Source organism: Rhinopithecus roxellana, chromosome 9 (assembly GCF_007565055.1).
Source record: "Rhinopithecus roxellana isolate Shanxi Qingling chromosome 9, ASM756505v1, whole genome shotgun sequence".
NCBI classification, from domain to species: Eukaryota; Metazoa; Chordata; class Mammalia; order Primates; family Cercopithecidae; genus Rhinopithecus; species Rhinopithecus roxellana.
The window spans coordinates 134,304,715-134,325,795 of NC_044557.1; the positions used below are offsets into that span (position 1 = coordinate 134,304,715).

Here is a 21,081-nt window from a genome sequence, read left to right on the forward strand (position 1 = left end):
CAGTCAGTTGAGATAACTCACTACCTTCAGACCAGCCCTGTTTGGATTCTTATCAAAAAAATTACCGCCGTATCTTTTTTTAATATGACTTCCAAATAAATGCTATACTAGAATATTTTAGAAAATATTAAGTACATTTAGGACAACATTGACAATAACGAAATGAAAGGTTGTCATCACAGAAATAATTTATCTAAGTGAGGTTTAATAGTAAGCTCAGCAATCAGAGCCACCAGCAGTGGTTACTAATATTTCTTTATTTGTAGACTCTTATTAATATTAAACTTCTGTGTGTCCACCCTTAAATATAGCTATTCTAGTAGTACTGCATCATTAGTAAGTGTTTATAAGTAAATGTTTTGATTAACTGAAACTGTAATTGTCAAGTCTTCTAAAACTTGCCTACTTTAAGCTGGTGTACTGAAGGTAAGTTTAGCCAGCTGCCACACAAAGTCATATCCTGTTTATGAATGTGAGGCGGGATTAGAACTCTGAGATGTTGTAAGTACACAGTGATTAGTTAGCACTGTCAGTCACAACTATTCAGAGCTCAGGTCCAACAATATAATCTTCAGGTAGGGAAGACAAAAGTTAACTTTTTTTGTTAAAATTAAAAACTTCCTGATTATAAAAGTAGTACATATACATTAGCAGATTAGAATGTAAACTATAAAGAAACAAATAGAAACAGCCATAGTAACTGTTATGTTCCTGCCATTCTTTATTGATTTCTTCAACAGTGATGATCATTCTTTACGTTTTATTTGAAATTTCTTACTGAAATAAGTATTGAAATAGCCCCTTCTGTTTATTTCTTGGTTTTAATATAAATATAAAATTTATATTTACAATTGTGTATTTTACTTTGAAAAATGTCTTTTTTTTTTTTGAGATAGAGTTTTGCTCTTGTAGCACAGTCTGGAGTGCAGTGGCACGATCTCGGCTCACTGCAACCTCGACCTCCTGGGTTCAAGCTATTTTCCTGCCTCAGCCTCCCAAGTAGCTGGAACTACAGGTGCGCGCCACCACGTTCAGCTAATTTTTGTATTTTTAGTAAAGACGGGGTTTCACCATGTTGGCCAGGCTGGTCTCGAACTCCAGACCTCAGGTGATCTGCCCACCTCGGTCTCCCAAAGTGAGGGATTACAGGCGTGAGTGAGCCACCGTGCCTGGCCCAAAAATATCTTTTAATAATCTTATCTGTTCTAGTACAGAGTTTACAGACTAGTTTCCTTTGAGCTGGATTGAGTCTTCAGATCTATTTTGTTCATCATAATATTGACTACCTTGACTCGTGGTTTTGTTTCTTCTTTTTTGAAGCAGGGTCTCACTTTGTCACCCAGAGTAGAGTGCAGTGATGCAAACACTGCTCCCTGCAGCCTTGACCTCCTGTGCACAAGGGGTTTCCCCTGGCCACTCCACCGCTTCAGCCCTCTAAGTAGCTGGGATGACAGGCACATGCCACCATGTCCGGCTATTTATTTATTTCTCTTTTTGGTAGAGATAGAGTTTCGTCATGTTGCCAAAGCTGGTATTGGAACTCCTGAACTCAGGCTATCCACAGCCCCCCAAAGTACTGGGGTTACAGGCATGAGCCACCATATTTATTGACTCATGCAGTTTTAAAGACACTTTTTAATTAGTTTCTACATTTTAAAATTGGGAGAATTCATATTACAAACTTGAATTTTGGGTTTCTCTTGAAAAGCCATATGGTCTTGAAACACTAGGCATGCACTCTTCCATGACAGCCCTTGTCAGTGACTGGCACAGTTAGATAGGCCATGCATTTTCTAGTATGCCACAATCCTGTCACTCAGTATCATCTCTCTATGGCGTATCAGGCTGTTTCACTCATTTAGGAGCTCTGCCTTGATGTTTATTCTAGGCTAATCTTTACTAAAGCAGCCCGGGATGGAACTCTTTTGTTTGTTGCTAATACTGTATCTGTTTTTGTCTTACAGGAGAAGATGTATGGTCTTATGCAAAGGGACTTCCTCACATGTTTCAGCAGGGTGGTGTATTCTACAGTATTATGAAGAAAACCATGGGTATAGTTAATTTGATTTTATTCTTAAATAATAGCTCTACTGAAGCTATTTTAAGATTAAGAAAGTTCATGTAGTTTTCCACTAAAATATTTTCAAAGTTAATTTTAGGTTTATATTCTTTAGGAGTTTGCCTAGTTAAAATGGATTATTACCCTGACATGGTCAGCTATGTTTTCTGCTAGTATTACTAAAAATCTATCACTTTGTTGCTATTCTTTTCTCATTTAAATTATGTGTATGGGTGTATGATTCTTTTTTTTTTGAGATGGAGTTTCATTCTTGTTGCCCAGGCTGGAGTGCAATGGCGTGATTTTGGCTCACTGCAACCTCTGCCTCCTGGGTTCAAGCGATTCTCCTGCCTCAGCTTCCCGAGTGCCTGGGATTACAGGCATGTGCTACCACACCTGGCTAATTTTGTATTTTTAGTAGAGATGGGGTTTCTCCATTTGGTTAAACTGGTTTTGAACTCCCGACCTCAGGTGATCTGCCCGCCTCGGCCTCCCAAAGTGTTGAGATTACCGGCGTGAGCCACTGTGCCCGGCCATGTGTATGATTCTTTTTTTTTTTTTGTTTTTTAGATGAAGTCTTGCTCTTGTTCCCCAGGCTGGAGTGTGATGGCACGCTCTTGGCTCACTGCAGCCTCCACCTCGGGGGTTCAAGCAATTCTCTTGCCTTAGCCTCCTGAGTAGCTGGGCTTACAGGCGCCTGCCACCATGCCTGGCTAATTTTGTGTGTTTTTTTTAGTAGAGACAGGGTTTCACCATGTTGGCTAGGCTGGTCTCGAGCTACTGACCTCAGGTGATCTGCCCGCTTCTGCCTCCCAAAGTGTTGGGATTACGGGTGTGAGCCACCACGCCTAGCCATGTGTACGATTCTTAACAACTAAAGACAAATTGTGAAATTAGAAGCAGATTTGTTTATAATGCTAGTATTCAAGAACCAGATAATATTTGTGGTGGTGGTATTATGTTTGGCCATGTTTAGCATATATCTGATTGCTTTCTAAGTTCTAGGATACAGCTCATTATACATTTAGCTTCTTTCACATTGTACATACATTGTTTGTAAAGACAGACTTGTGTACAAGTGTATGTCTGTATCTTCAGAGTGGTCTTAAGAGAGAGGTTGCCAGGCCATGTGTTTGGACTTCACACATTGTTTTCAAAGATTTTATGTTAATGCTTTCGGCCCCAGACTTACCGCTGTGGCTTATATATTTCACCTACCTGGCCATTGTAGACGTTAACTGCATAATCTGTTTTGTTGTTTTCATCTCTTCCTCATACACTTTTTTTTCCTTCCAACTTGGTTGTTGTAGAAATATTCAAACATATACAAAAGTAGCAAGAATAATATAATGAACCCCCGTTTACCTACTATCCAGCCTCAATAATGATTAGTACATCTCTGTCCCCTTTTTAATTGGACTATTTTCAAGTAGATCTCAGATACACTATAATTTCACCTGTAAGTACATTGGTACATATTTCCTTTTTTTCCTTCTCATTTTCTCCTTCGAACTTCAATATGTATTTCTTTTTTTTTTTTTAATTTTGAGAATAATTTAATATGTTGACTTCAAGATACAACTATATTCTATGTAAGATACAACTCTATATGCCAATATTTTAAAGAAACGGATCCTTACAAGACCAAAATAACCCACAGGCCACGAGGTTGGTTTTTCCTTTTTTTTTTTTTTTTTTGTTTAAACAAATGTACACCATGATGTTTCATCAAGACAAATGCCATGAATGTGAAAGCTGCAGTTTGCAATATACCACATTTAGAACCCAGCGAAGGTGAATTAGACAGAGGTGGTAGTCATTCTAATTAAACAATCAGGTAACTTCACGACAAGCTGATTTGCAGCATCAAAAGTGTCCATTTAAGTTTCTTTTTTCTTGATGATCAGAGGGCCCACGTTGTCTCCAGTCTCTTCGTTATGTTTTGTGTGAGCCCCATCACAGAATGGGAACTTTTTGGACCTCCAACAACAGCAGTATACAGCTTTATCTCCCAAATCCTCCATGTCAAAAGCATGTACTATCTTGGGGTTGTCTTTCTGGATGTGAAGGTTTATCATAGCTTTATTTCGATGATCTTTAACATAAAATCTTTTGTAAGCTAGATAACCAATTGCAGCTGTCCCAGCAGCAATGGTAACTGCTGCGATCCATTCAACTCGTACGCTGAAACTGGAAGTCAGACTCATGGCGCCCGAACTTCAATATGTATTTCTAAAGATAAGAACTCTTTAAAAAAGAAAAATTATTACAGCCTAAAAAAAGAACAATTTTTTTTAATGTCACCAAATATCCAGTCAGTGTTTGAATTTTCTCAATAATTAATGTTGATAATTTTCTAAAAAATGTTTTCTTCTCTTGGTTTTTCTTTAGAGACCAAAAAATGCCTTGTTTTTTCTTTTAAGACAGGATTATTGAGGCATAATTTACAAACAGTAAAATTCATCCTTTTCAGACTTACAAGTATACAAATTTTGTATACTGTATATGAATTTTGACAAACATATATATATAGCATATAACACCACCTACTGTAATCAAGATACAGAATATTTCCATCACTCCAAAAAGTTTTCTTGTGCCTCTTTGTAGTGAACTGTCCTCAATCCCAGGCCCTGGCAACCATTCATTTGATTCTGCCCCTATATGTTTGCCTTTTTCATATTACCATGTAAATGGAATCCTATAGTGTGACCTTTTGTGTCTGGCATCTTTAATTTAGCACAGGAATTGGCAAACTGTGGCCTGTGGGGCCATCTCAAATCTGCTGCCTGTTTTTTTGTTTTAGAGACAGGGTCTCACTCTGTCTCCTGGACTAGAGTGCAGTGGCCCAGTTATGGATCACTGCAGCCTTGACCTCATGGGCTTAAGTGATCCTCCCAGCTCAGCCTCCCAAGTAGCCGGGACCACAGCCATTTGCCACCATGCCCAGCTAATTTTTTGTATTTTTAGTTGAGATGGGGTTTTGCCATGTTGCCCAGGCTGGTCTTGAACTCCTGAGCTCGAGTAATCCTCCCGCCTCGACCTCCCAAAGTGCTATGATTACAAGCGACAGATTACAAGCATGAGCCTCTGCACCCAACCTGCTGCTTGTTTATATAATTTATTATTATTATTATTATTATTATTATTAGTTTTGAGACAGGGTCTTGCTCTATTGCCCAGGCTGGAGTGCAGTGGTATGATCGTGACTCACTGCAGCCTCCAGCCCCAATCCTCTGGGCTCAAGTGATCCTCATCCCTCACCCTACTGAGTAGCTGGGACTATAGGCATGCGCCATCATGCCCTACTAATTTTTAAAAAATTTTTTGTAGAGACAATGTCTCACTATGTTGCCTAGGCTTGTCTCGGATTCCTGAGCTCAGGTGATCTTCCTGCATCAGCCTCCCAAAGTGGTGGAATTACAGGCGTGAACCGCTGTACCTGGCTGAATACTTAAAAGTTTTACTGGGACTGAGCACAGTGGCTCACGCCTGTAATTCCAGCACTTTGGGAGGCCGAGTTGGGCAGGTCACTTGAGGCTAGGAGTGTGAGACCAGCCTGGCCAACATGGTAAAACCTCATCTCTTCAAAAAATACAAAAAAATTAGCTGGGTGTGGTGGTGCACGACTGTAGTCCCAGCTACTTAGGAGGCTGGGACCTGAGAATTGCTTGAACCCAGGAGGCGGAGGTTGCAGTGAGCCAAGATCATGCCTCTGCACTCCAGCCTGGGTGACAGGGTGAGGATGGATGGATGGATGGATGGATGGATGGATGGATAGATAGATAGATAGATAGATAGATAGATAGATAGATAGATAGATAATAGAGTAGACAGATTAGATACATACATGATGGATTAGATAGATCAGATAGATGATAGATTAGATAGGTAGTGGATGGGTGGATGATGGATTAGATAGATTAGATAAATTATCAATTAGATTAGATCAGATAGATTATAGATAGACAGTTTTATTGAAGCACAGTCAAACTTACATTTACATGTTGTTTATGGCTGCTTTCACATTACAGTGGCAGAGTTGAATACTTGTGAAAGAAATCATATGGTGCACAAATGTTGCCCTATACAGAAAAAAATGTGCCTATTTATGTTTTAATATGCTTTTGAGATCTGCCTTGTTGCATGTATTAGTTTATTCCTTCGTTTTTTAAAAACACTTCGAATAACTAACTAGATTTTATTCCTTTTTGTTGCTGAGTAGTAGTCCATGATATAGATGTGTCACATTTTAAAAGACCTGTAACTGGCCAGGTACTGTGGCTCACACCTGTATTCCCAGCACTTTGGGAGGCCAAGGTGAGCGGATTGTGTGAGCTCAGGAGTTCAAGACCAGACTGGGAAACATGATGAAACCCTGTCCCTACTAAAAATATGAAAAATAGTTGGGCGTGGTGATGTGTGCCTGTGGTTCCAGCTACTCAGGAGGCTGAGGTGGGAGGATCAATTGTGTTTTCTTCTAGGAGTTTATAGTTTTAGGTTTTGTATTTAGGTTTATGATCCATTTCAAGTTGATTTTTTAATATGTCGCAGGGTATGGGTCAAGGTTCATTTTTTAATGTATGGATGCCCAGTTGTTCCAGCACCATTTGTTGAAAAGGCTTTATGTTATCCATTGGATTATTTTGATATATTTGTCAAAAATCAGTTGCCCATGAGTCATACACCTGAAAAGGATGAATTATGTGATATGCACAGTATACCTCAGTGAAATTACTTTTTCTTAAATCAACTGACTGTATGTGTGGTTCTATTAGTATTTCTAGAATCTCTTTTCTGTTTTGTTGATCTATGTCTCTCCTTTTTCCAGTACAGCATCCTGATTATTATATCTTATAGTTATTCTTGAAATCAGTGTGAGTCCTCCATCTTTTTTTCTTTTTCAGAATTGTTTTGGGTGTTCTGAGTCCTTTGTTTATCCATATAAATTTTATTTTATTTATTTATTTATTTACTTACTTACCTGCTTCTTTTTTTGAGACGAAGTCTTACTCTGTCACCCAGACTGGAGTGCAGTGTTGCAGTCTTGGCTCACTGCAACCTCTGCCTCCCAGGTTCAAGCCATTCTCCTGCCTCAGCGTCCCAACTAGCTGGGATTACAGACGCCTGCCACCGCGCCTGGCTAATTTTTGTAGTTTCACCAACTTGGCTAGGCTGGTCTTGAACTCCTGACCTCATGATCCATCTGCCTTGGCCTTCCAAAGTGCTGGGATTATAGGCGTGAGCCACCACGCCTGGCCTATTTATTTATTTAATTTACTTATTTATTTATTTTTGAGACAGAGTCTTCCTCTTTCGCCTAGGCTGGAGTGCAGTGGTGCGATCTTGGCTCACTGCAACCTTTGCCTCCCAGGTTCAAGCGATTCTCCTGTCTCAGCTTCCCAAGTAGCTCGGATTACAGGTGCACACTACCACACCCGGCTAATTTTTTGTGTTTTTAGTAGAGATGGAGTTTCACCATGTTGGCCAGGCTGGTGTCGAACTCCTGTATTTATTTATTTTTTTGAGATGGAGTCTCACTCCATCACCCAGGTTGGATGGAGTACCATCTCAGGTCACTACAACCTCCATCTCCTGGGTTCAAGCAATTCTTCCCTGTCCCAGCCTCCTGAGTAGCTGGGATTACAGGCGTATACCACCACACCTGGCTAATTTTTGTTATTTTTGTAGAGACAAAGTTTCACTATGTTGGTCAGGCTGATCTCAAACTCCTGACTTCAAGTGATCTGCCTTCCTCAGCCTCCCAAATTATTGGGATTACAGGTGTGAGCCAGTGCGCCTGGCCTATCTATATAAATTTTAGAATCCGCTTGATTTCTTCAGAAAGAGTCTGCTGGGATTTTTATTGTGATTGCATTAAATATACAGGCCGTGCCTGATTTAGGATTTTTTGACTTTATGATGGGTTTATCAGGGTATTAAATGCATTTTGGGCCAGGTGCAGTGGCCTGTTATCCCAGCACTTTGGGAGGCCGAGGCAAGCGGATCACTTGAGGTCAAGAGTTTGAGACCAGCCTGGCCAACATGGTGAAACCCCGTCTCTACTAAAAATACAAAAATTAGCCAGGTGCAGTGGCATGTGCTGTAATCCCAGCTATTTGGGAGGCTGAGGCAGGAGAATCCCTTGAACCCAGGAGGCAGAGGTTGCAGTGAGCTGAGATCACACCGCTGGCACTCCAGCCTGGGTGACAGAGCAAGACTGTCTAAAAAAAAATGCATTTTGACTGTGAGTTTATCTGGCTGTAACCCATTGTAAGTTGAGGAGTATCTGTATAGATCAAATTGGGGATGGTTGATATCTTGACAACATTGAGTCTTTTGATTCATGAAGATGTTGTATTTCTTGTATTTGGTTTTATTGAGACAGGGTCCCACTTTGTTACCTGGGTTGGAGTGCAGTGACACAATCACAGCTTACTGCATCGTTGACCATCCTGACTCAGTTGATCTCCCGTCTCGGCCTCCTGAGTAGCAGGGACTACAGGTGTGCACCACCATGCCCTGCCAATTTTTGTGTTTTTTTGTAGAGACAGGATTTTGCCATATTGCCCAGGCTAGTCTTGAACTCCTGGACTCAAGCCATCTCCTGCCTCAGCTTCCCAAAGTTCTGAGATTACAGGCATGAGCCACTGTGCCTGACCAAAAATGCAAAAATGTTATATTTCTTCATTGATTTAAGTCTTTAATATCTCTCATCAAAATTTTATAGTTTACAGCATATAGGTCTGGCACATAGTTTGTTAGATTTACACCATGAATACTTGTTTTTTGGATGATACTGTAAAAGATGCTTCTACAAATGTCAAATTTCCTATTGTTCATTTCTAGTACATAGAAATAAAATTGGCTTGCTTTTTCTTTATCTTTTGTTTTGTTTTTTGAGATGGAGTCTTGCTCTGTTGCCCAGGCTGGAGTGCAGTGGCACGATCTTGGCTCAGCACAACCTCCGCCTCCTGAGTTCAAGCGATTCTCCTGCCTCAGCTTCCCAAGTAGCTGAGACTACAAGTGCACACAACAATGCCCAGCTAATTTTTTTATTTTTATTAGAGATGGGGTTTCACTATGTTGGCCAAGCTGGTCTCCAACTCCTGACCTCATGATCTGCCTGCCTCAGTCTCCCAAAGTGCTGGGATTACAGGCATGAGCCACCATGCCTGGCCTCTTTTTTTCCTTTTCTTAGATACAGGGTCTCACTCTGTTGCCCAGGCTGGAGTGCAATGGCACAGTCTTAGCTCACTGCAACCCCCACCACTGGTGCCCCACCACCAACTGGGCTCAAGCGATTCTCCAGCCTCAGCCTCCCAAGTAGCTGGGACCACAGGCATGGGCCACCACACCTGGCTAATTTTTGTATTTTTTGTAGAGACAGGGTTTCACTATATTGCCCAGCCTGGTCTCAAACTCCTGAGCTCAAAGTAATCTGCCCGCCTCGGCCTCCCAAAGTGCTAGGATTACAGTTGTGAACCTGGCCTAAAATTGTTTTTTTTACTGCACCTGGCCTAAATTTTTTTTTTTTTTTTTTAACATTGCCCTTGATTGCCCTTGTACCCCATGTGTGACCTTGCTAAACTCACATATTTTAGCAACTTTTAGCAGATCCTTGTCTATATAGATCATCATGTCTTTTGGAAATAAAAGACAATTTTATTAGCAATGGCTTGGACCTTCAGTTCAGTGTTGAGTAGGAATAGTAAGAGTAGACATTATTTCCTTTTTCCGTATCTTGGAAGCATTCAGCTTGCAGGTTTTTCAGAGATACCTTTTGTAAGACTGAGGATTGATTGAGGACATTTCTTTCTATTCCTGGGTTTGTTGCGAGTTTATATTATGAGTGGATGTTGAGTTTTGTCAGATGCTCTTTTCCTACATGTATCAAGATGATCATATGGTTTTTCTCTTTCGGTTTGTTGATAGTGTGAATTACATTGATTTTTTTGAATGTTGAACCAACTTTACTTGCTGGATTTAATTTGCTATTATTTTGTTGAATGTTTTTGTGTTTAGGAAGGATAATTATCTGTAGTTTTCTTGTAATGACTGTTTAATCAGGGTAATGTTGGCTTTATAAAATAGCATTGAGAAGCTTTGCCTCCTCTTCTCTTCTGTTTTCTGGTAGATTTTATAATAGTTTTATTTTAACTGGTAGAATTCACCAGTGAAGCCATCTTTGCTTGGAGTTTTCTTTACTGGGCAGTTTTTTAACTACAAATTTAATTTCTTTAATAGAATACTCTTAAAATTGTCTATTTCTTCTTGAGTAAGCTTTGTTAGTTTTGTCTTTCAAGAAATCTGCGCACTTCATCCAAGTTATCAACTGTGTTGGCATAAACTTGTTTCTAATATTCCCCTATTGTTGTCCTTTTAATGTCTGTAGAATCTGTAGTTCTTTTATTTCTGATCTTGGCAACTTGTGCCTCTTTTTTTTTTTTTTTTTTTTTTTTTATTTTTGGCTGTCCCGTCTGGCTGTTGATCTTTTCAAAGAAATGTTTGAGGCCGGGCGCGGTGGCTCAAGCCTGTAATCCCAGCACTTTGGGAGGCCGAGACGGGCGGATCACGAGGTCAGGAGATCGACAGCATCCTGGGTAACACAGTGAAACCCCGTCTCTAGTGAAAAATACAAAACACTAGCCGGGCGAGGTGGCGGGCGCCTGTAGTCCCAGCTACTCAGGAGGCTGAGGCAGGAGAATGGCGTGAACCCGGGAGGCGGATCTTGCAGTGAGCTGAGATCCGGCCACTGCACTCCAGCCTGGGCGACAGAGCGAGACTCCGTCTCAAAAAAGAAAAAAAGAAACGTTTGGATTCATAGGGTTTTTTTTGTTTGTTTGTTATTTTTCTGATTTCAGTTTCATTGATTTCTACTTTTATGGTTTTTTTTTTTCTTCCTTATGCTTGCTTTAGGTTTAATTTGCTCTTTTTTTTTTTCTCATTTCTTTATTTTATTTTTTGAGACAGAATCTCAATCTGTTGCCGAGGCTGGAGTGCAGTGGTGCGATCTTGGCTTACTGCAACCTCTGCCTCCTGGATTCAAGCAATTCTCATGCCTCAGCCTCCTGAGTAGCTGGGATCACAGGCATGCGCCGCTATGCCCAGCTAATTTTTGTATTTTTAGTAGAGACGGGGTTTCTTCATGTTAGCCAGGCTAGTCTTGAACTCCTGGCCTTAAGAGATCTACCCACCTTGGCCTGCCAAGGTGCTGAGATTACAGGCATGAGGCACCATGCCCAGCCTACAAATTTTTTTTTTAATGTAGGCATTTAAAGCTATAAATTTCTCTCTGAGCATCCTTTCCCTTCCCTTTTTTTTAACATCTTTTTTTTTTTTTTTCTTTCTTTCTTTCTGAGACAAAGTCTCACTCTGTTGCCTAGGTTTGTGCAGTGCCGCAATCTCAGCTCACTTTAACCTCCATCTCCCGAGTTCAAGTGATTCTCCTGCCTCAGCCTCCCGAGTAGCTGGGATTAAAGGCACATGCCACCATGCCTGGCTAATTTTTGTGTTTTAGTAGACATGGGATTTCGCCATGTTGGCCAGGCTGGTCTAGAACTCCTGACCTTAGGTGATCTGCCCACCTCGGCCTCTCAAAGTGCTGAGATCACAGGCGTGAGCCACTGTGCCTGGCCTTTTTACATCCCTTTTAAACTTCTTATCTTTCGGCCGGGCGCGGTGGCTCAAGCCTGTAATCCCAGCACTTTGGGAGGCCGAGACGGGCGGATCACGAGGTCAGGAGATTGAGACCATCCTGGCTAACACGGTGAAACTCCATCTCTACTAAAAAATACAAAAAAACTAGCCAGGCGAGGTGGCGGGCGCCTATAGTCCCAGCTATTCAGGAGGCTGAGGCAGGAGAATGGCGTAAACCCGGGAGGCGGAGCTTGCAGTGAGCTGAGATCCGGCCACTGCACTCCAGCCTGGGCGACAGAGCAAGACTCTGTCTCAAAAAAAAAAAAAAAAAAACAACTTTTTATCTTTCATTCTACTTTGTTTTCTTTTTTTAATTCTTTTTTAATTTCTGCTTTCTGAAATATATTGATACTAATTAGTGGTTTTTAGAAGTTAGTATTTAGTTAGGATTGATTATGGGGATTCCAGTAATCTGGATCAATATGCACTGTCTTCCATGCAACTGCAGATAACTTCCTTCAGTTGTGTTTTGTGTATTGGAGGGGGTTGAAGGATAAGAGGGTGGCATGGGGATGGCTATCTTTACTATTTTCAAAATAATTTTGTTTCTAGTTTGAAATTATTTTTTAAATGTTGAGTGTAGTGCTGAGACAATTCAGTGGGAAAAGAATAGTCTTTTCAACAAGTGATCCTCAGACAATTAGATATCAGCATGCAAAATACTGAAGTTTGATGTCTATCTCAGGTTTGACCTCTGCCTCACACCATATACAAAATTAATTCAAAATGGATCAAAGACCGAAGTTTACTTGCTAATACTAGAAAACTCTTAGAAGAAAACATAGGCATAAAATGTATTGACCTTGGATTAGGCATAGTCTTAGATATGAAAATAAAAGCATAAATAAGAAGAGAAAAAAGTAAATAAAAAGCAAACTTCTGTGCTACAAATTAACCATCAAGAAAATAAATACACAACCCACAGAATGGGAGAAAATTTTTGCAAACCGTATATCTGAGAATGATTTTATCTAGAATATAAAGAACTCTTACAACTAAACAAAAAAGACAAATAACAGTTAAAAATCTGCAAAGGATATGAATAGATTTCTCTCCAGAGAAAATATATAAATGGCCAATCACACGAGAAAAGATACTCAGCATCATTAGTCATCAGGGGAATGCAAATCAAAACAAAAATGGGATGGTATAATACTTCATACTCACTAGTCTGGCTGTGGTCCAAAAGTCACATAATAAGCATTGTAGGCGAGAATGTATAGAAATTGGAACCCTCATACACTGCTGGTAAGAATGTAAAAATGGTGCAGCCACTTGGGAATTCTGGCAGTACCTCAAAAGATTAAATGTAGAGTTACTCTATGATCTGGCAGTTCTACTCTTAGGTGTATACTCAAGAAAAATGGAAACATAGGTCCACAAAAAATTTGTACACAAATGTTCGTAGGTGCATTATTCATCATAGCCTAAAACGGAAGTTACTAAAATGTCCATCAACTGATGATTGGATAAATAAAATGTGGTATAGCCATACAGTGAAGTATTATTTGGCAATAAAAAGTAGTAAAGTATTGGTACTCAGTACATCATGGACAAACCTTGAAAACATTATGCCATATGAAAGAAGCCAGTCACAGAAGAGCATATAGTGAAATATCCAGAATAGGAAAACTTAGAGAAACAGAGAGTCAATCAGTGACTTCCCTAGGGCTGGGAATGAGGTAAAGGGAATGACTGCTAAGGTTCAGGGTTTCTTTTTGGGGTGATGAAACTGTTCTAAAACTTCCACAACTCTGTGAATACGCTAAAAACTGGCCATGCACAGTAGCTTACGCCTGTAATCCCAGCACTTTGGGAGACTGAGGCGGAAGGATCTCTTGAGCCCAGATCGCAGCAAGCTATGATGGCACTACCACACTGCAGCCTGGGTGATAGAGGGAAACTCTGTCTCCAAAAAAACTACATATATATCCCAAACCATTTGGTTATACACTTAAAATAGGTGAATTGTATGTGAACTGTATCTCAATAGAGTGGTCATATTTCTTAGAATGTTACATGTGGTATTTATCATTAAGAGGTAGTTTAGAGCTCTGGAGTTGAAACGGGATAGTTCCCTTACCCTTTCGAGGGGCTTGTGAAGGGGTTCGCTTGCTTACTCAGCCTGCAGCTCTCAACCCTTCATGGGACAGGCAGCAGATACAGGGGCCTAGACGAGTGCTTCTGGGCACCGGCAGGAGTAGAACTCTGTGCGGCCCTGCAGCAGCGTTTAGCGGGGTACCTGTGACCCCCAGGGCCCCAGAGGGCATGTGTTACAGTGTGCTGTTTTAGCTTTCCCCTCCCTCCACTGATAGCGTTTGTTTAACAGCTCAGTGGAGGGTCAGGATGACAGCCTTTTGCACCCACCCTCTTGGTACCCAAGTTCTTGTCTGGCATCCAGGAAGAATCATGTTGCACGAACAAATTGAAGGGTGCTGAATGTGGAGGATTTTATTGAGTGGTGGAAGTGGCTCTCAGTGGGGTGGGGAGCTGTAAAGGGGATGGAGTGGAAAGGTGGTCTTCCCCTGGAGTTCAGCTGTCCCCGGCCAAACTCTTCTCTGAAGTATCCCCATCAAGCCATCCCTCTGAAGTCAAGCTACATCCAGCTGTTTTCTTCTCTTCTCTCCTTCTCTGCCAGTCTGCTGGTCTGCTGGGGTTTTTATGGGTACAGGAAAGGGGGCAGGGCAGGCTAAAAAGCAACATTTGAGCGGAAAAACAGGAATACATGTTGTACAGATTATTTCATCACCCAGATATTTAGCCTAGCACCCACCTGATCCTCTCCCTCCTCTCACCCTCTACCCTCTGAAAGGTCCAAGTGTGTGTTGTTATTCCCCTGTTTGTGTCCATATGTTGTCATCATTTAGCTCCCATTTATTATTATCATCATCATCCTTGTCATCATCATCCTGTGGTCAAAGAATCAAAACATGTCAAGCCCCTCTCAACCTCAGCCGTTTACCTCCATCTTCCAAAAACAGAAAAGGAACATACATAACTCTCTTATTTTATTCAAATCCACCTTAACAGTCCGGGCGCGGTGGCTCAAGCCTGTAATCCCAGCACTTTGGGAGGCCGAGACGGGCGGATCACGAGGTCAGGAGATCGAGACCATCCTGGCTAACCCGGTGAAACCCCATCTCTACTAAAATACAAAAAAAACTAGCCGGGCGAGGTGGCGGGCGCCTGTAGTCCCAGCTACTCTGGAGGCTGAGGCAGGAGAATGGCATGAACCTGGGAGGCGGAGCTTGCAGTGAGCTGAGATCTGGCCACTACACTCCAGCCTGGGCGACAGAGCGAGACTCCGTCTCAAAAAAAAAAAAAACAAATCCACCTTAACATACAGATGGTTACATCTACATTTGAAAAACAGTATTGCCCATTATAACTAAACTATACTATTACTATTTCTGTTCTTCATTTTTGGAAAGGTATTCTAAAATTAACTGGCTCAGGCCAGGTATGGTGGCCCATGCCTATAATCCCAGCACTTTGGGAGGCCTAGGTGGGCAGATCACTTGAGGTCAGGAGTTCAAGACTAACCTGGCCAACAGGTGAAACGCTATCTCTACAAAAAATGCAAAAATTATTTGTGTATGGTGGCAGGCACCTCTAATCCTAGCTACTCAGGAGGCTGAGGCATGAGAATCACTTGAACCTGTGGGGAGGAGGCTGCAGTGAGCCGAGATTGCACCACTGCACTCCAGCCTGGGCAACAGAGCTGAGAGCAGACTCCATTCCCCCCAACCCCAACAACAAAAAATAGAATAAAATTAATTGGCTTAAAATATAGTTAAGTTTTTGGCCAGGTGTGGTGTCTCATGCCTGTAATCCCAGCATTTTGAGAGGCCAAGGTGGACAGATTGCTTGAGCCCAGGGGTTCAAGACCAGCCTGGGCAACATGACGAAACCTTATCTCTACTAAAAATACAAAAATTGGCCAGGTGTGGTGGCATGTGCCCATAGTCTCAACTGCAGGTGAGGCTGAGGTGGGAGGATCGCTTGAGCCCAGGAGGTGGAGGCTGCAGTGAGCCATGATCACACCACTGTACTCCAGCCTGGTTGACAGAGTGAGACCCTGTCCCCCACTATATATACGTATACAGTAAGTTTTCTTGCAGGTTTTTGTACAGAGAAATGAAGAAATGAATGGCAAATTTAGTTTTAACTATATAATACTCAGCTTTGCCTGTGAACTTTATAAAAATGGAATTATGCTGTATACCTTCTTCTATGATTTTTTTTTTTTTTTTTTTTGAGACGGAGTCTCACTCTGTCACCCGGGCTGGAGTGCAGTGGCCGGATCTCAGTCTTTTTTTTTTTTTTGTGAGACAGAGTCTTGCTCTGTCACCCACGCTGGAGTGCAGTGGTGCGATCTCGGCTCACTGCAAGCTCTGCCTCCTGGGTTCACACCATTCTCCTGCCTCAGCCACTTGAACAGCTGGGACTACAGGTGCCTGCCACCGTGCCTGGCTAATTTTTTGTATTTTTAGTAGAGACGAGGTTTCACTCTGTTAGCCAGGATGGTCTTGATCTGCTGACCTTGTGATCCACCCGCCTCGGCCTCCCAAAGTGCTGGGATTACAGGTGTGAGCCACTGCGCCTGGCTTTTTTTTTTTTTTTTGAGATGGGATTTTACTCTCAGGCTGGAGCACAGTGGTATGATCACAGCTCCCTGCAGCCTTAACCTCCCAGGCTCAAGTGATCCTTCTGCCTCAGCCTTCCAAGTTGCTGGGACTACAGGCATGTGCCACCACACCCAGCTAATTTTTAAAATTTTTTGTAGAGGTGAGGTCTCCTTAGGTTGCCCAGGCTAGAACTCTTAGGCTCAAGTAGTCGATTTGCCTCTGCCTCCCCAAGTGCTGAGATTACAGGCATGAGCCCCATACCTGGCTAACTTGTTTAGTTTAGCAACACTTTTTCAGATACATCTATGTTGATGAATTCAACTATAGGTTATTCATTTTCACTGCTGCATAGTATTCTGTTGTATTGTTTTTAACACAATTCATTGTTCTGCTCATGAGCTTTTGGGTAGTTTCTAGGTTTTTAATGTAAAGAATAATGTAACTATAAATACTAGTATACATATCATTAGCATATATAAGTAATGGAACTTTTGTTTTGTTTTGTTTTGTTTTTGAGATGGAGTCTCGCTCTGTCGCCCTGGCTGGAGTGCAGTGGCACGATCTTGGCTCACTGCAAGTTCCACATCCTGGGTTCACACCATTCTCCTGCCTCAGCCTCCTGAGTAGCTGAGACTACGGGTGCCTGCCACCAGACCAGCCTAATTTTTTTTTGTATTTTTAGTAGAGATGGGGTTTCACTGTGCTAGCCAGGATGGTCTCGATCTCCTGACCTTGTGATCCGCCTGCCTCAGCCTCCCAAAGTGCTGGGATTACAGGCGTGAGCCACCATACCCGGCCTTAAATAATGGAATTGTTGATATGTGATAGAGAATTTTTAATGTGCCTTGCTTCTTAAAATTCAAAGGACTATATGAAATCTGAACATTCTGTCTATACCTGCCAAAAAAAACCCTGAACAATTATGCTTAAAAGTATCACAACAGTATTTGTATTGTGTTTAAAGTATATCCTTTTTTTTTTTTTTTTTTTGACAGGGAGTCTTGCCCTGTTGCCCAGGCCTCCCAAAGTGCTGGGGTTACAGGTGTGAGCCACTGTGCCTGGCCTATCCGTTGATTTTTAAATATATATTTTAAATTGGGGCGTTTGTTTTTTGTTTTGTTTTTAGACAGTTTCTTGTTATTACCCATGTTGGAGTTCAGTGGCTCAGTAATAGCTCACTGCAGCCTCAGACTCCAGAGCTCAATGATCCTCCTGCCTCAGCCTCCCAAAAAACTGAGACTATAGGTGTATGCCATCACTCTCAGCTAACCTTTTGTTTTTTTGTAGAGACCAGGGTCTTACCATGTTGCCCAGTTGGTATCAAACTCCTAGCCTCAAGCGATCCTCCCGCCTCAGCCTCCCAACGTGCTGAGTCACCACGCCTGGCTGGAGTTTTTTAATAACGGTATAAACGTCCAGAAACTATAGAAATGGGAAACATCACCTATCATTTAAAAATATTTGTCTTATACATACATGTTTTAGGCAAGATTGTAATCATAGTACTTAGATTTTTTTCCTGCTACTGCAGCATCATGCACATTTTACCGTATATATCAAGCATCACAGCTTAAATCTAATTTTTTTTTTTTTTTGAGATGGAGTCTCACTCAGTTGCCCAGTCTGGAGTGCAGTGGCGTGATCTGGGCTCACTGCAGCCTCTGCCTCTTGGGTTCAAGCATTATTTAGCTAATTTTTTTTTTTTTTTTTTTTTTTTTTTTTTTGAGATGGAGTCTTGCTCTGTTGCCCAGACTGGAGTGCAGTGGCACAATCTTGGCTTACCACAACCTCCACCTCTTGGGTTCAAGCAATTCTCCCTGCCTCGTCCTCCTGAGTAGCTGGGACTACAGGCGCGCACCAGCATGCCTGGCTAATTTTTGTATTTTTAGTAGAGATGGGGTTTCACAATGTTGGCCAGGCTGGTCTCAAACTCTTGACCTCATGATATGCCCGCCTCGGCCTCCCAAAGTGCTGGGATTACAGGTGTGAGCCACAGCACCAGGCCTATTTATCTAAATTTTAATAGCTGCATATACTTCCATCAGGTAGATAGGAAATAATTTACTTAATTATTTCTTGTTGAAAATTGAGATTTTTTTCCATTGTTTCATTGTAAGTAATACTGTGATGAACTTATGTGGAACTATGACTCTTTCTAGGGATAGCCAAGGGAAAGCATCACAGTAGCAATCTGGAAACAACTGCATAACCTTTTTTTTTTTTTTGAGATGGAGTCTTGCTTTGTCGCCCAGGTTGGAGTACAGTGGCGCCATCTCAGCTCACTGCAACCTCCACCTCCTGGGTTCAATCAGTTCTCCTGCCTCAGTCTCCCCAGTTACTAGGACTACAGGCTCACACACCACCACCATGCCCAGCTACTTTTTGTATTTTTAGTAGAGACTAGGTTTCACCATGTTGGCCAGGCTGGTCTTGAACTCCTGACCTCAAGTGATCTGCCTGCCTTGGCCTCTAAAGTGCTGGGATTACAGTAGTGAGCCACCACGCCCGGCCACAAAACCGTTTTGTTCTTTTTTTTTTTTTTTTTTTTTGAGACGGAGTCACGCTCTGTCGCCCAGGCTGGAGTACAGTGGCCAGATCTCAGCTCACTGCAAGCTCCGCCTCCCGGGTTTACACCATTCTCCTGCCTCAGCCTCCCGAGGAGCTGGGACTACAGGTGCCCGCCACCTCGCCCGTCTAGTTTTTTGTATTTTTTAGTAGAGACGGGGTTTCACCATGTTAGCCAGGATTGTCTCGATCTCCTGGACTTCGTGATCCGCCCGTCTCGGCCTCCCAAAGTGCTGGGATTACAGGCTTGAGCCACCGCGCCCGGCCTTTTTGTTCTAATAGAAGAATTAAAACATATTGACTACCTGATTGATATTAGGCACTGTGGTATGTGCTTCAATGTTTTAATGTTTTTAATGTGCTTCAATGTTTTCTCATTTAATCCTTAAATAATTGAGTGAAATGAGTAATATACCCATCATTATACTTACCCAATTGTATTATAATCATCTTTTTATATCTGTCTTCTAAGAATTATGGTAATTTTATTTTTAAATCCTCAGAGTCTATTTTAGTTCCTGGCACATAGTGAGACTCAGTAGATGTTATCTATTCAGATGGATGTTTAAAAGCTTTGCCTTGAGGCAGTTTTGGCCTTATAAAATTCTCTTCTTTGCTACCTTTGTTTCCTGAGCTATAGTTTATAGATCTCTGAGGACAGGGATTGGTAACCAATAAACTCATTCCAGATGTGCCCAGAAAAGTAGTATTTAGACCACATCTCTGACTTCAACTTTGGCGTGTCTGTTTTTGTCATTTATCTCTGCTGAAAATGTGTCAAGAGGAAATTCTACTTGGATTTTTATTAATTGATACTTTACCTACCATTGAAATTAATGTTTATTTGAAATTAATGTATGTTATTTATTCATTTGCAATTGAGCTATTTTTGCTAGTTGTTTGGAATATTCTCAGAGAGGTACATTAGAACCATTGAAGCTCTTTTAAGGGAAGGAATAACTATTCTTAATATCCTACAAAACTGGAGAATGCCTAAATGCCCACAAAGCATTCCCAAGTTTATTCATTATCCCTCCTCTCTGAATTTCTGTAGCTAGCACTTACCCTTTCATTTGTTTCTAACTAGTTTGCTTTTGCCTTTATATTTTGCCAGAAACATATTACGATGTACCATATATTATAAAATATTCTTTATCTTTTTTTCCAAAATAGTATATAATGTTATAAATTGGAAAACGCTTACTGTCACATATGTGGAGTATACTTAGAGTGACAATTTTAAAGTGTAAAGGTAGTGGATTGTTTAAAACACACATTTTTTTTTAATACACAGGCTGAAACAAGTGTAAAATTTTTGAATACCCTGTAGTGAGACCAACTGCTTGACTAGAAAATAAGAGTTTACTTTAAAATTTTTATCCTCTGCTGCTACATTAGTGGACCAGGAGAAATAAACAGCAGTGAGTCTTGTGAGGAGCATCCATAACCCCTGGCTTACTTGGGTGGTTCTGGCCTACCAGAAATGAATAAGAATTATTTCAAAGGAATTTAATTGAATAAGGTATTTTAAATTTTTTACAAGCAAGTGTTAGTTCACACTGAAGTCACAGTGCATTATTTAGTTTTTCTAAATGTGCCCCATAGCTACTGCTTTAACTATGGAATATCTTATTTTTTTTATATTTGTGAAAGATACATACCTACGGCACACTGTGAAAACACCTTTCTGGTATTTTACAATTCAATAGAATGACTTGATTTTTAGTTCAACACACTGTGTAACAAGTTAGGTATACCTCACTTTGCCTTGATAACTGTTTTGGCAAAGTTTATAATCTGAATTTTAGTAATAAAAGTATATTCTTTTATTTGTTCACATTGTGTTTTCTTTATAGCTCAGCTGTTTGTTTCAATCCCCATTCTTTTTTTTTTTTTTTTTTTTTGAGACAGAGTCTCACTCTGTCACCCAGGCTGGAGTGCAGTGATTTGATCTCGGCCCACTGCAACCTTTGCCTCCCAAGTTCAGGCGATTCTCCTGCCTTAGCCTGCTGTGCTGAGTAGCTGGGACTATAGGCTCATGCCACCACGCCCGGCTATTTTTTTTTTTTTTTTTGTATTAGTAGTAGAGATGGGGTTTCACCATTTTGGTCAGGCTGGTCTTGAACTCCT

General features: G+C 41.2%; 1 protein-coding gene and 1 pseudogene across 2 annotated transcripts in view; one reads left to right on the top strand and one right to left on the bottom strand.

The window, feature by feature from the left end:
- The window catches only part of VCPIP1 (valosin containing protein interacting protein 1), a 42,257-nt gene that overhangs the window by 13,702 nt on the left and 7,474 nt on the right, over nt 1–21,081 (top strand). The window contains exon 2 of the mRNA XM_010371585.2: nt 1,965–2,051. Within this exon, the coding sequence (XP_010369887.1) occupies nt 1,965–2,051 (87 nt within the window). The remainder of the gene's footprint in view (nt 1–1,964; nt 2,052–21,081) is intronic.
- LOC104668800 lies at nt 3,729–4,266 on the bottom strand (annotated as a pseudogene). Its single transcript, XR_748890.2, has one exon. The product of XR_748890.2 is annotated as a CDGSH iron-sulfur domain-containing protein 1 pseudogene (transcript).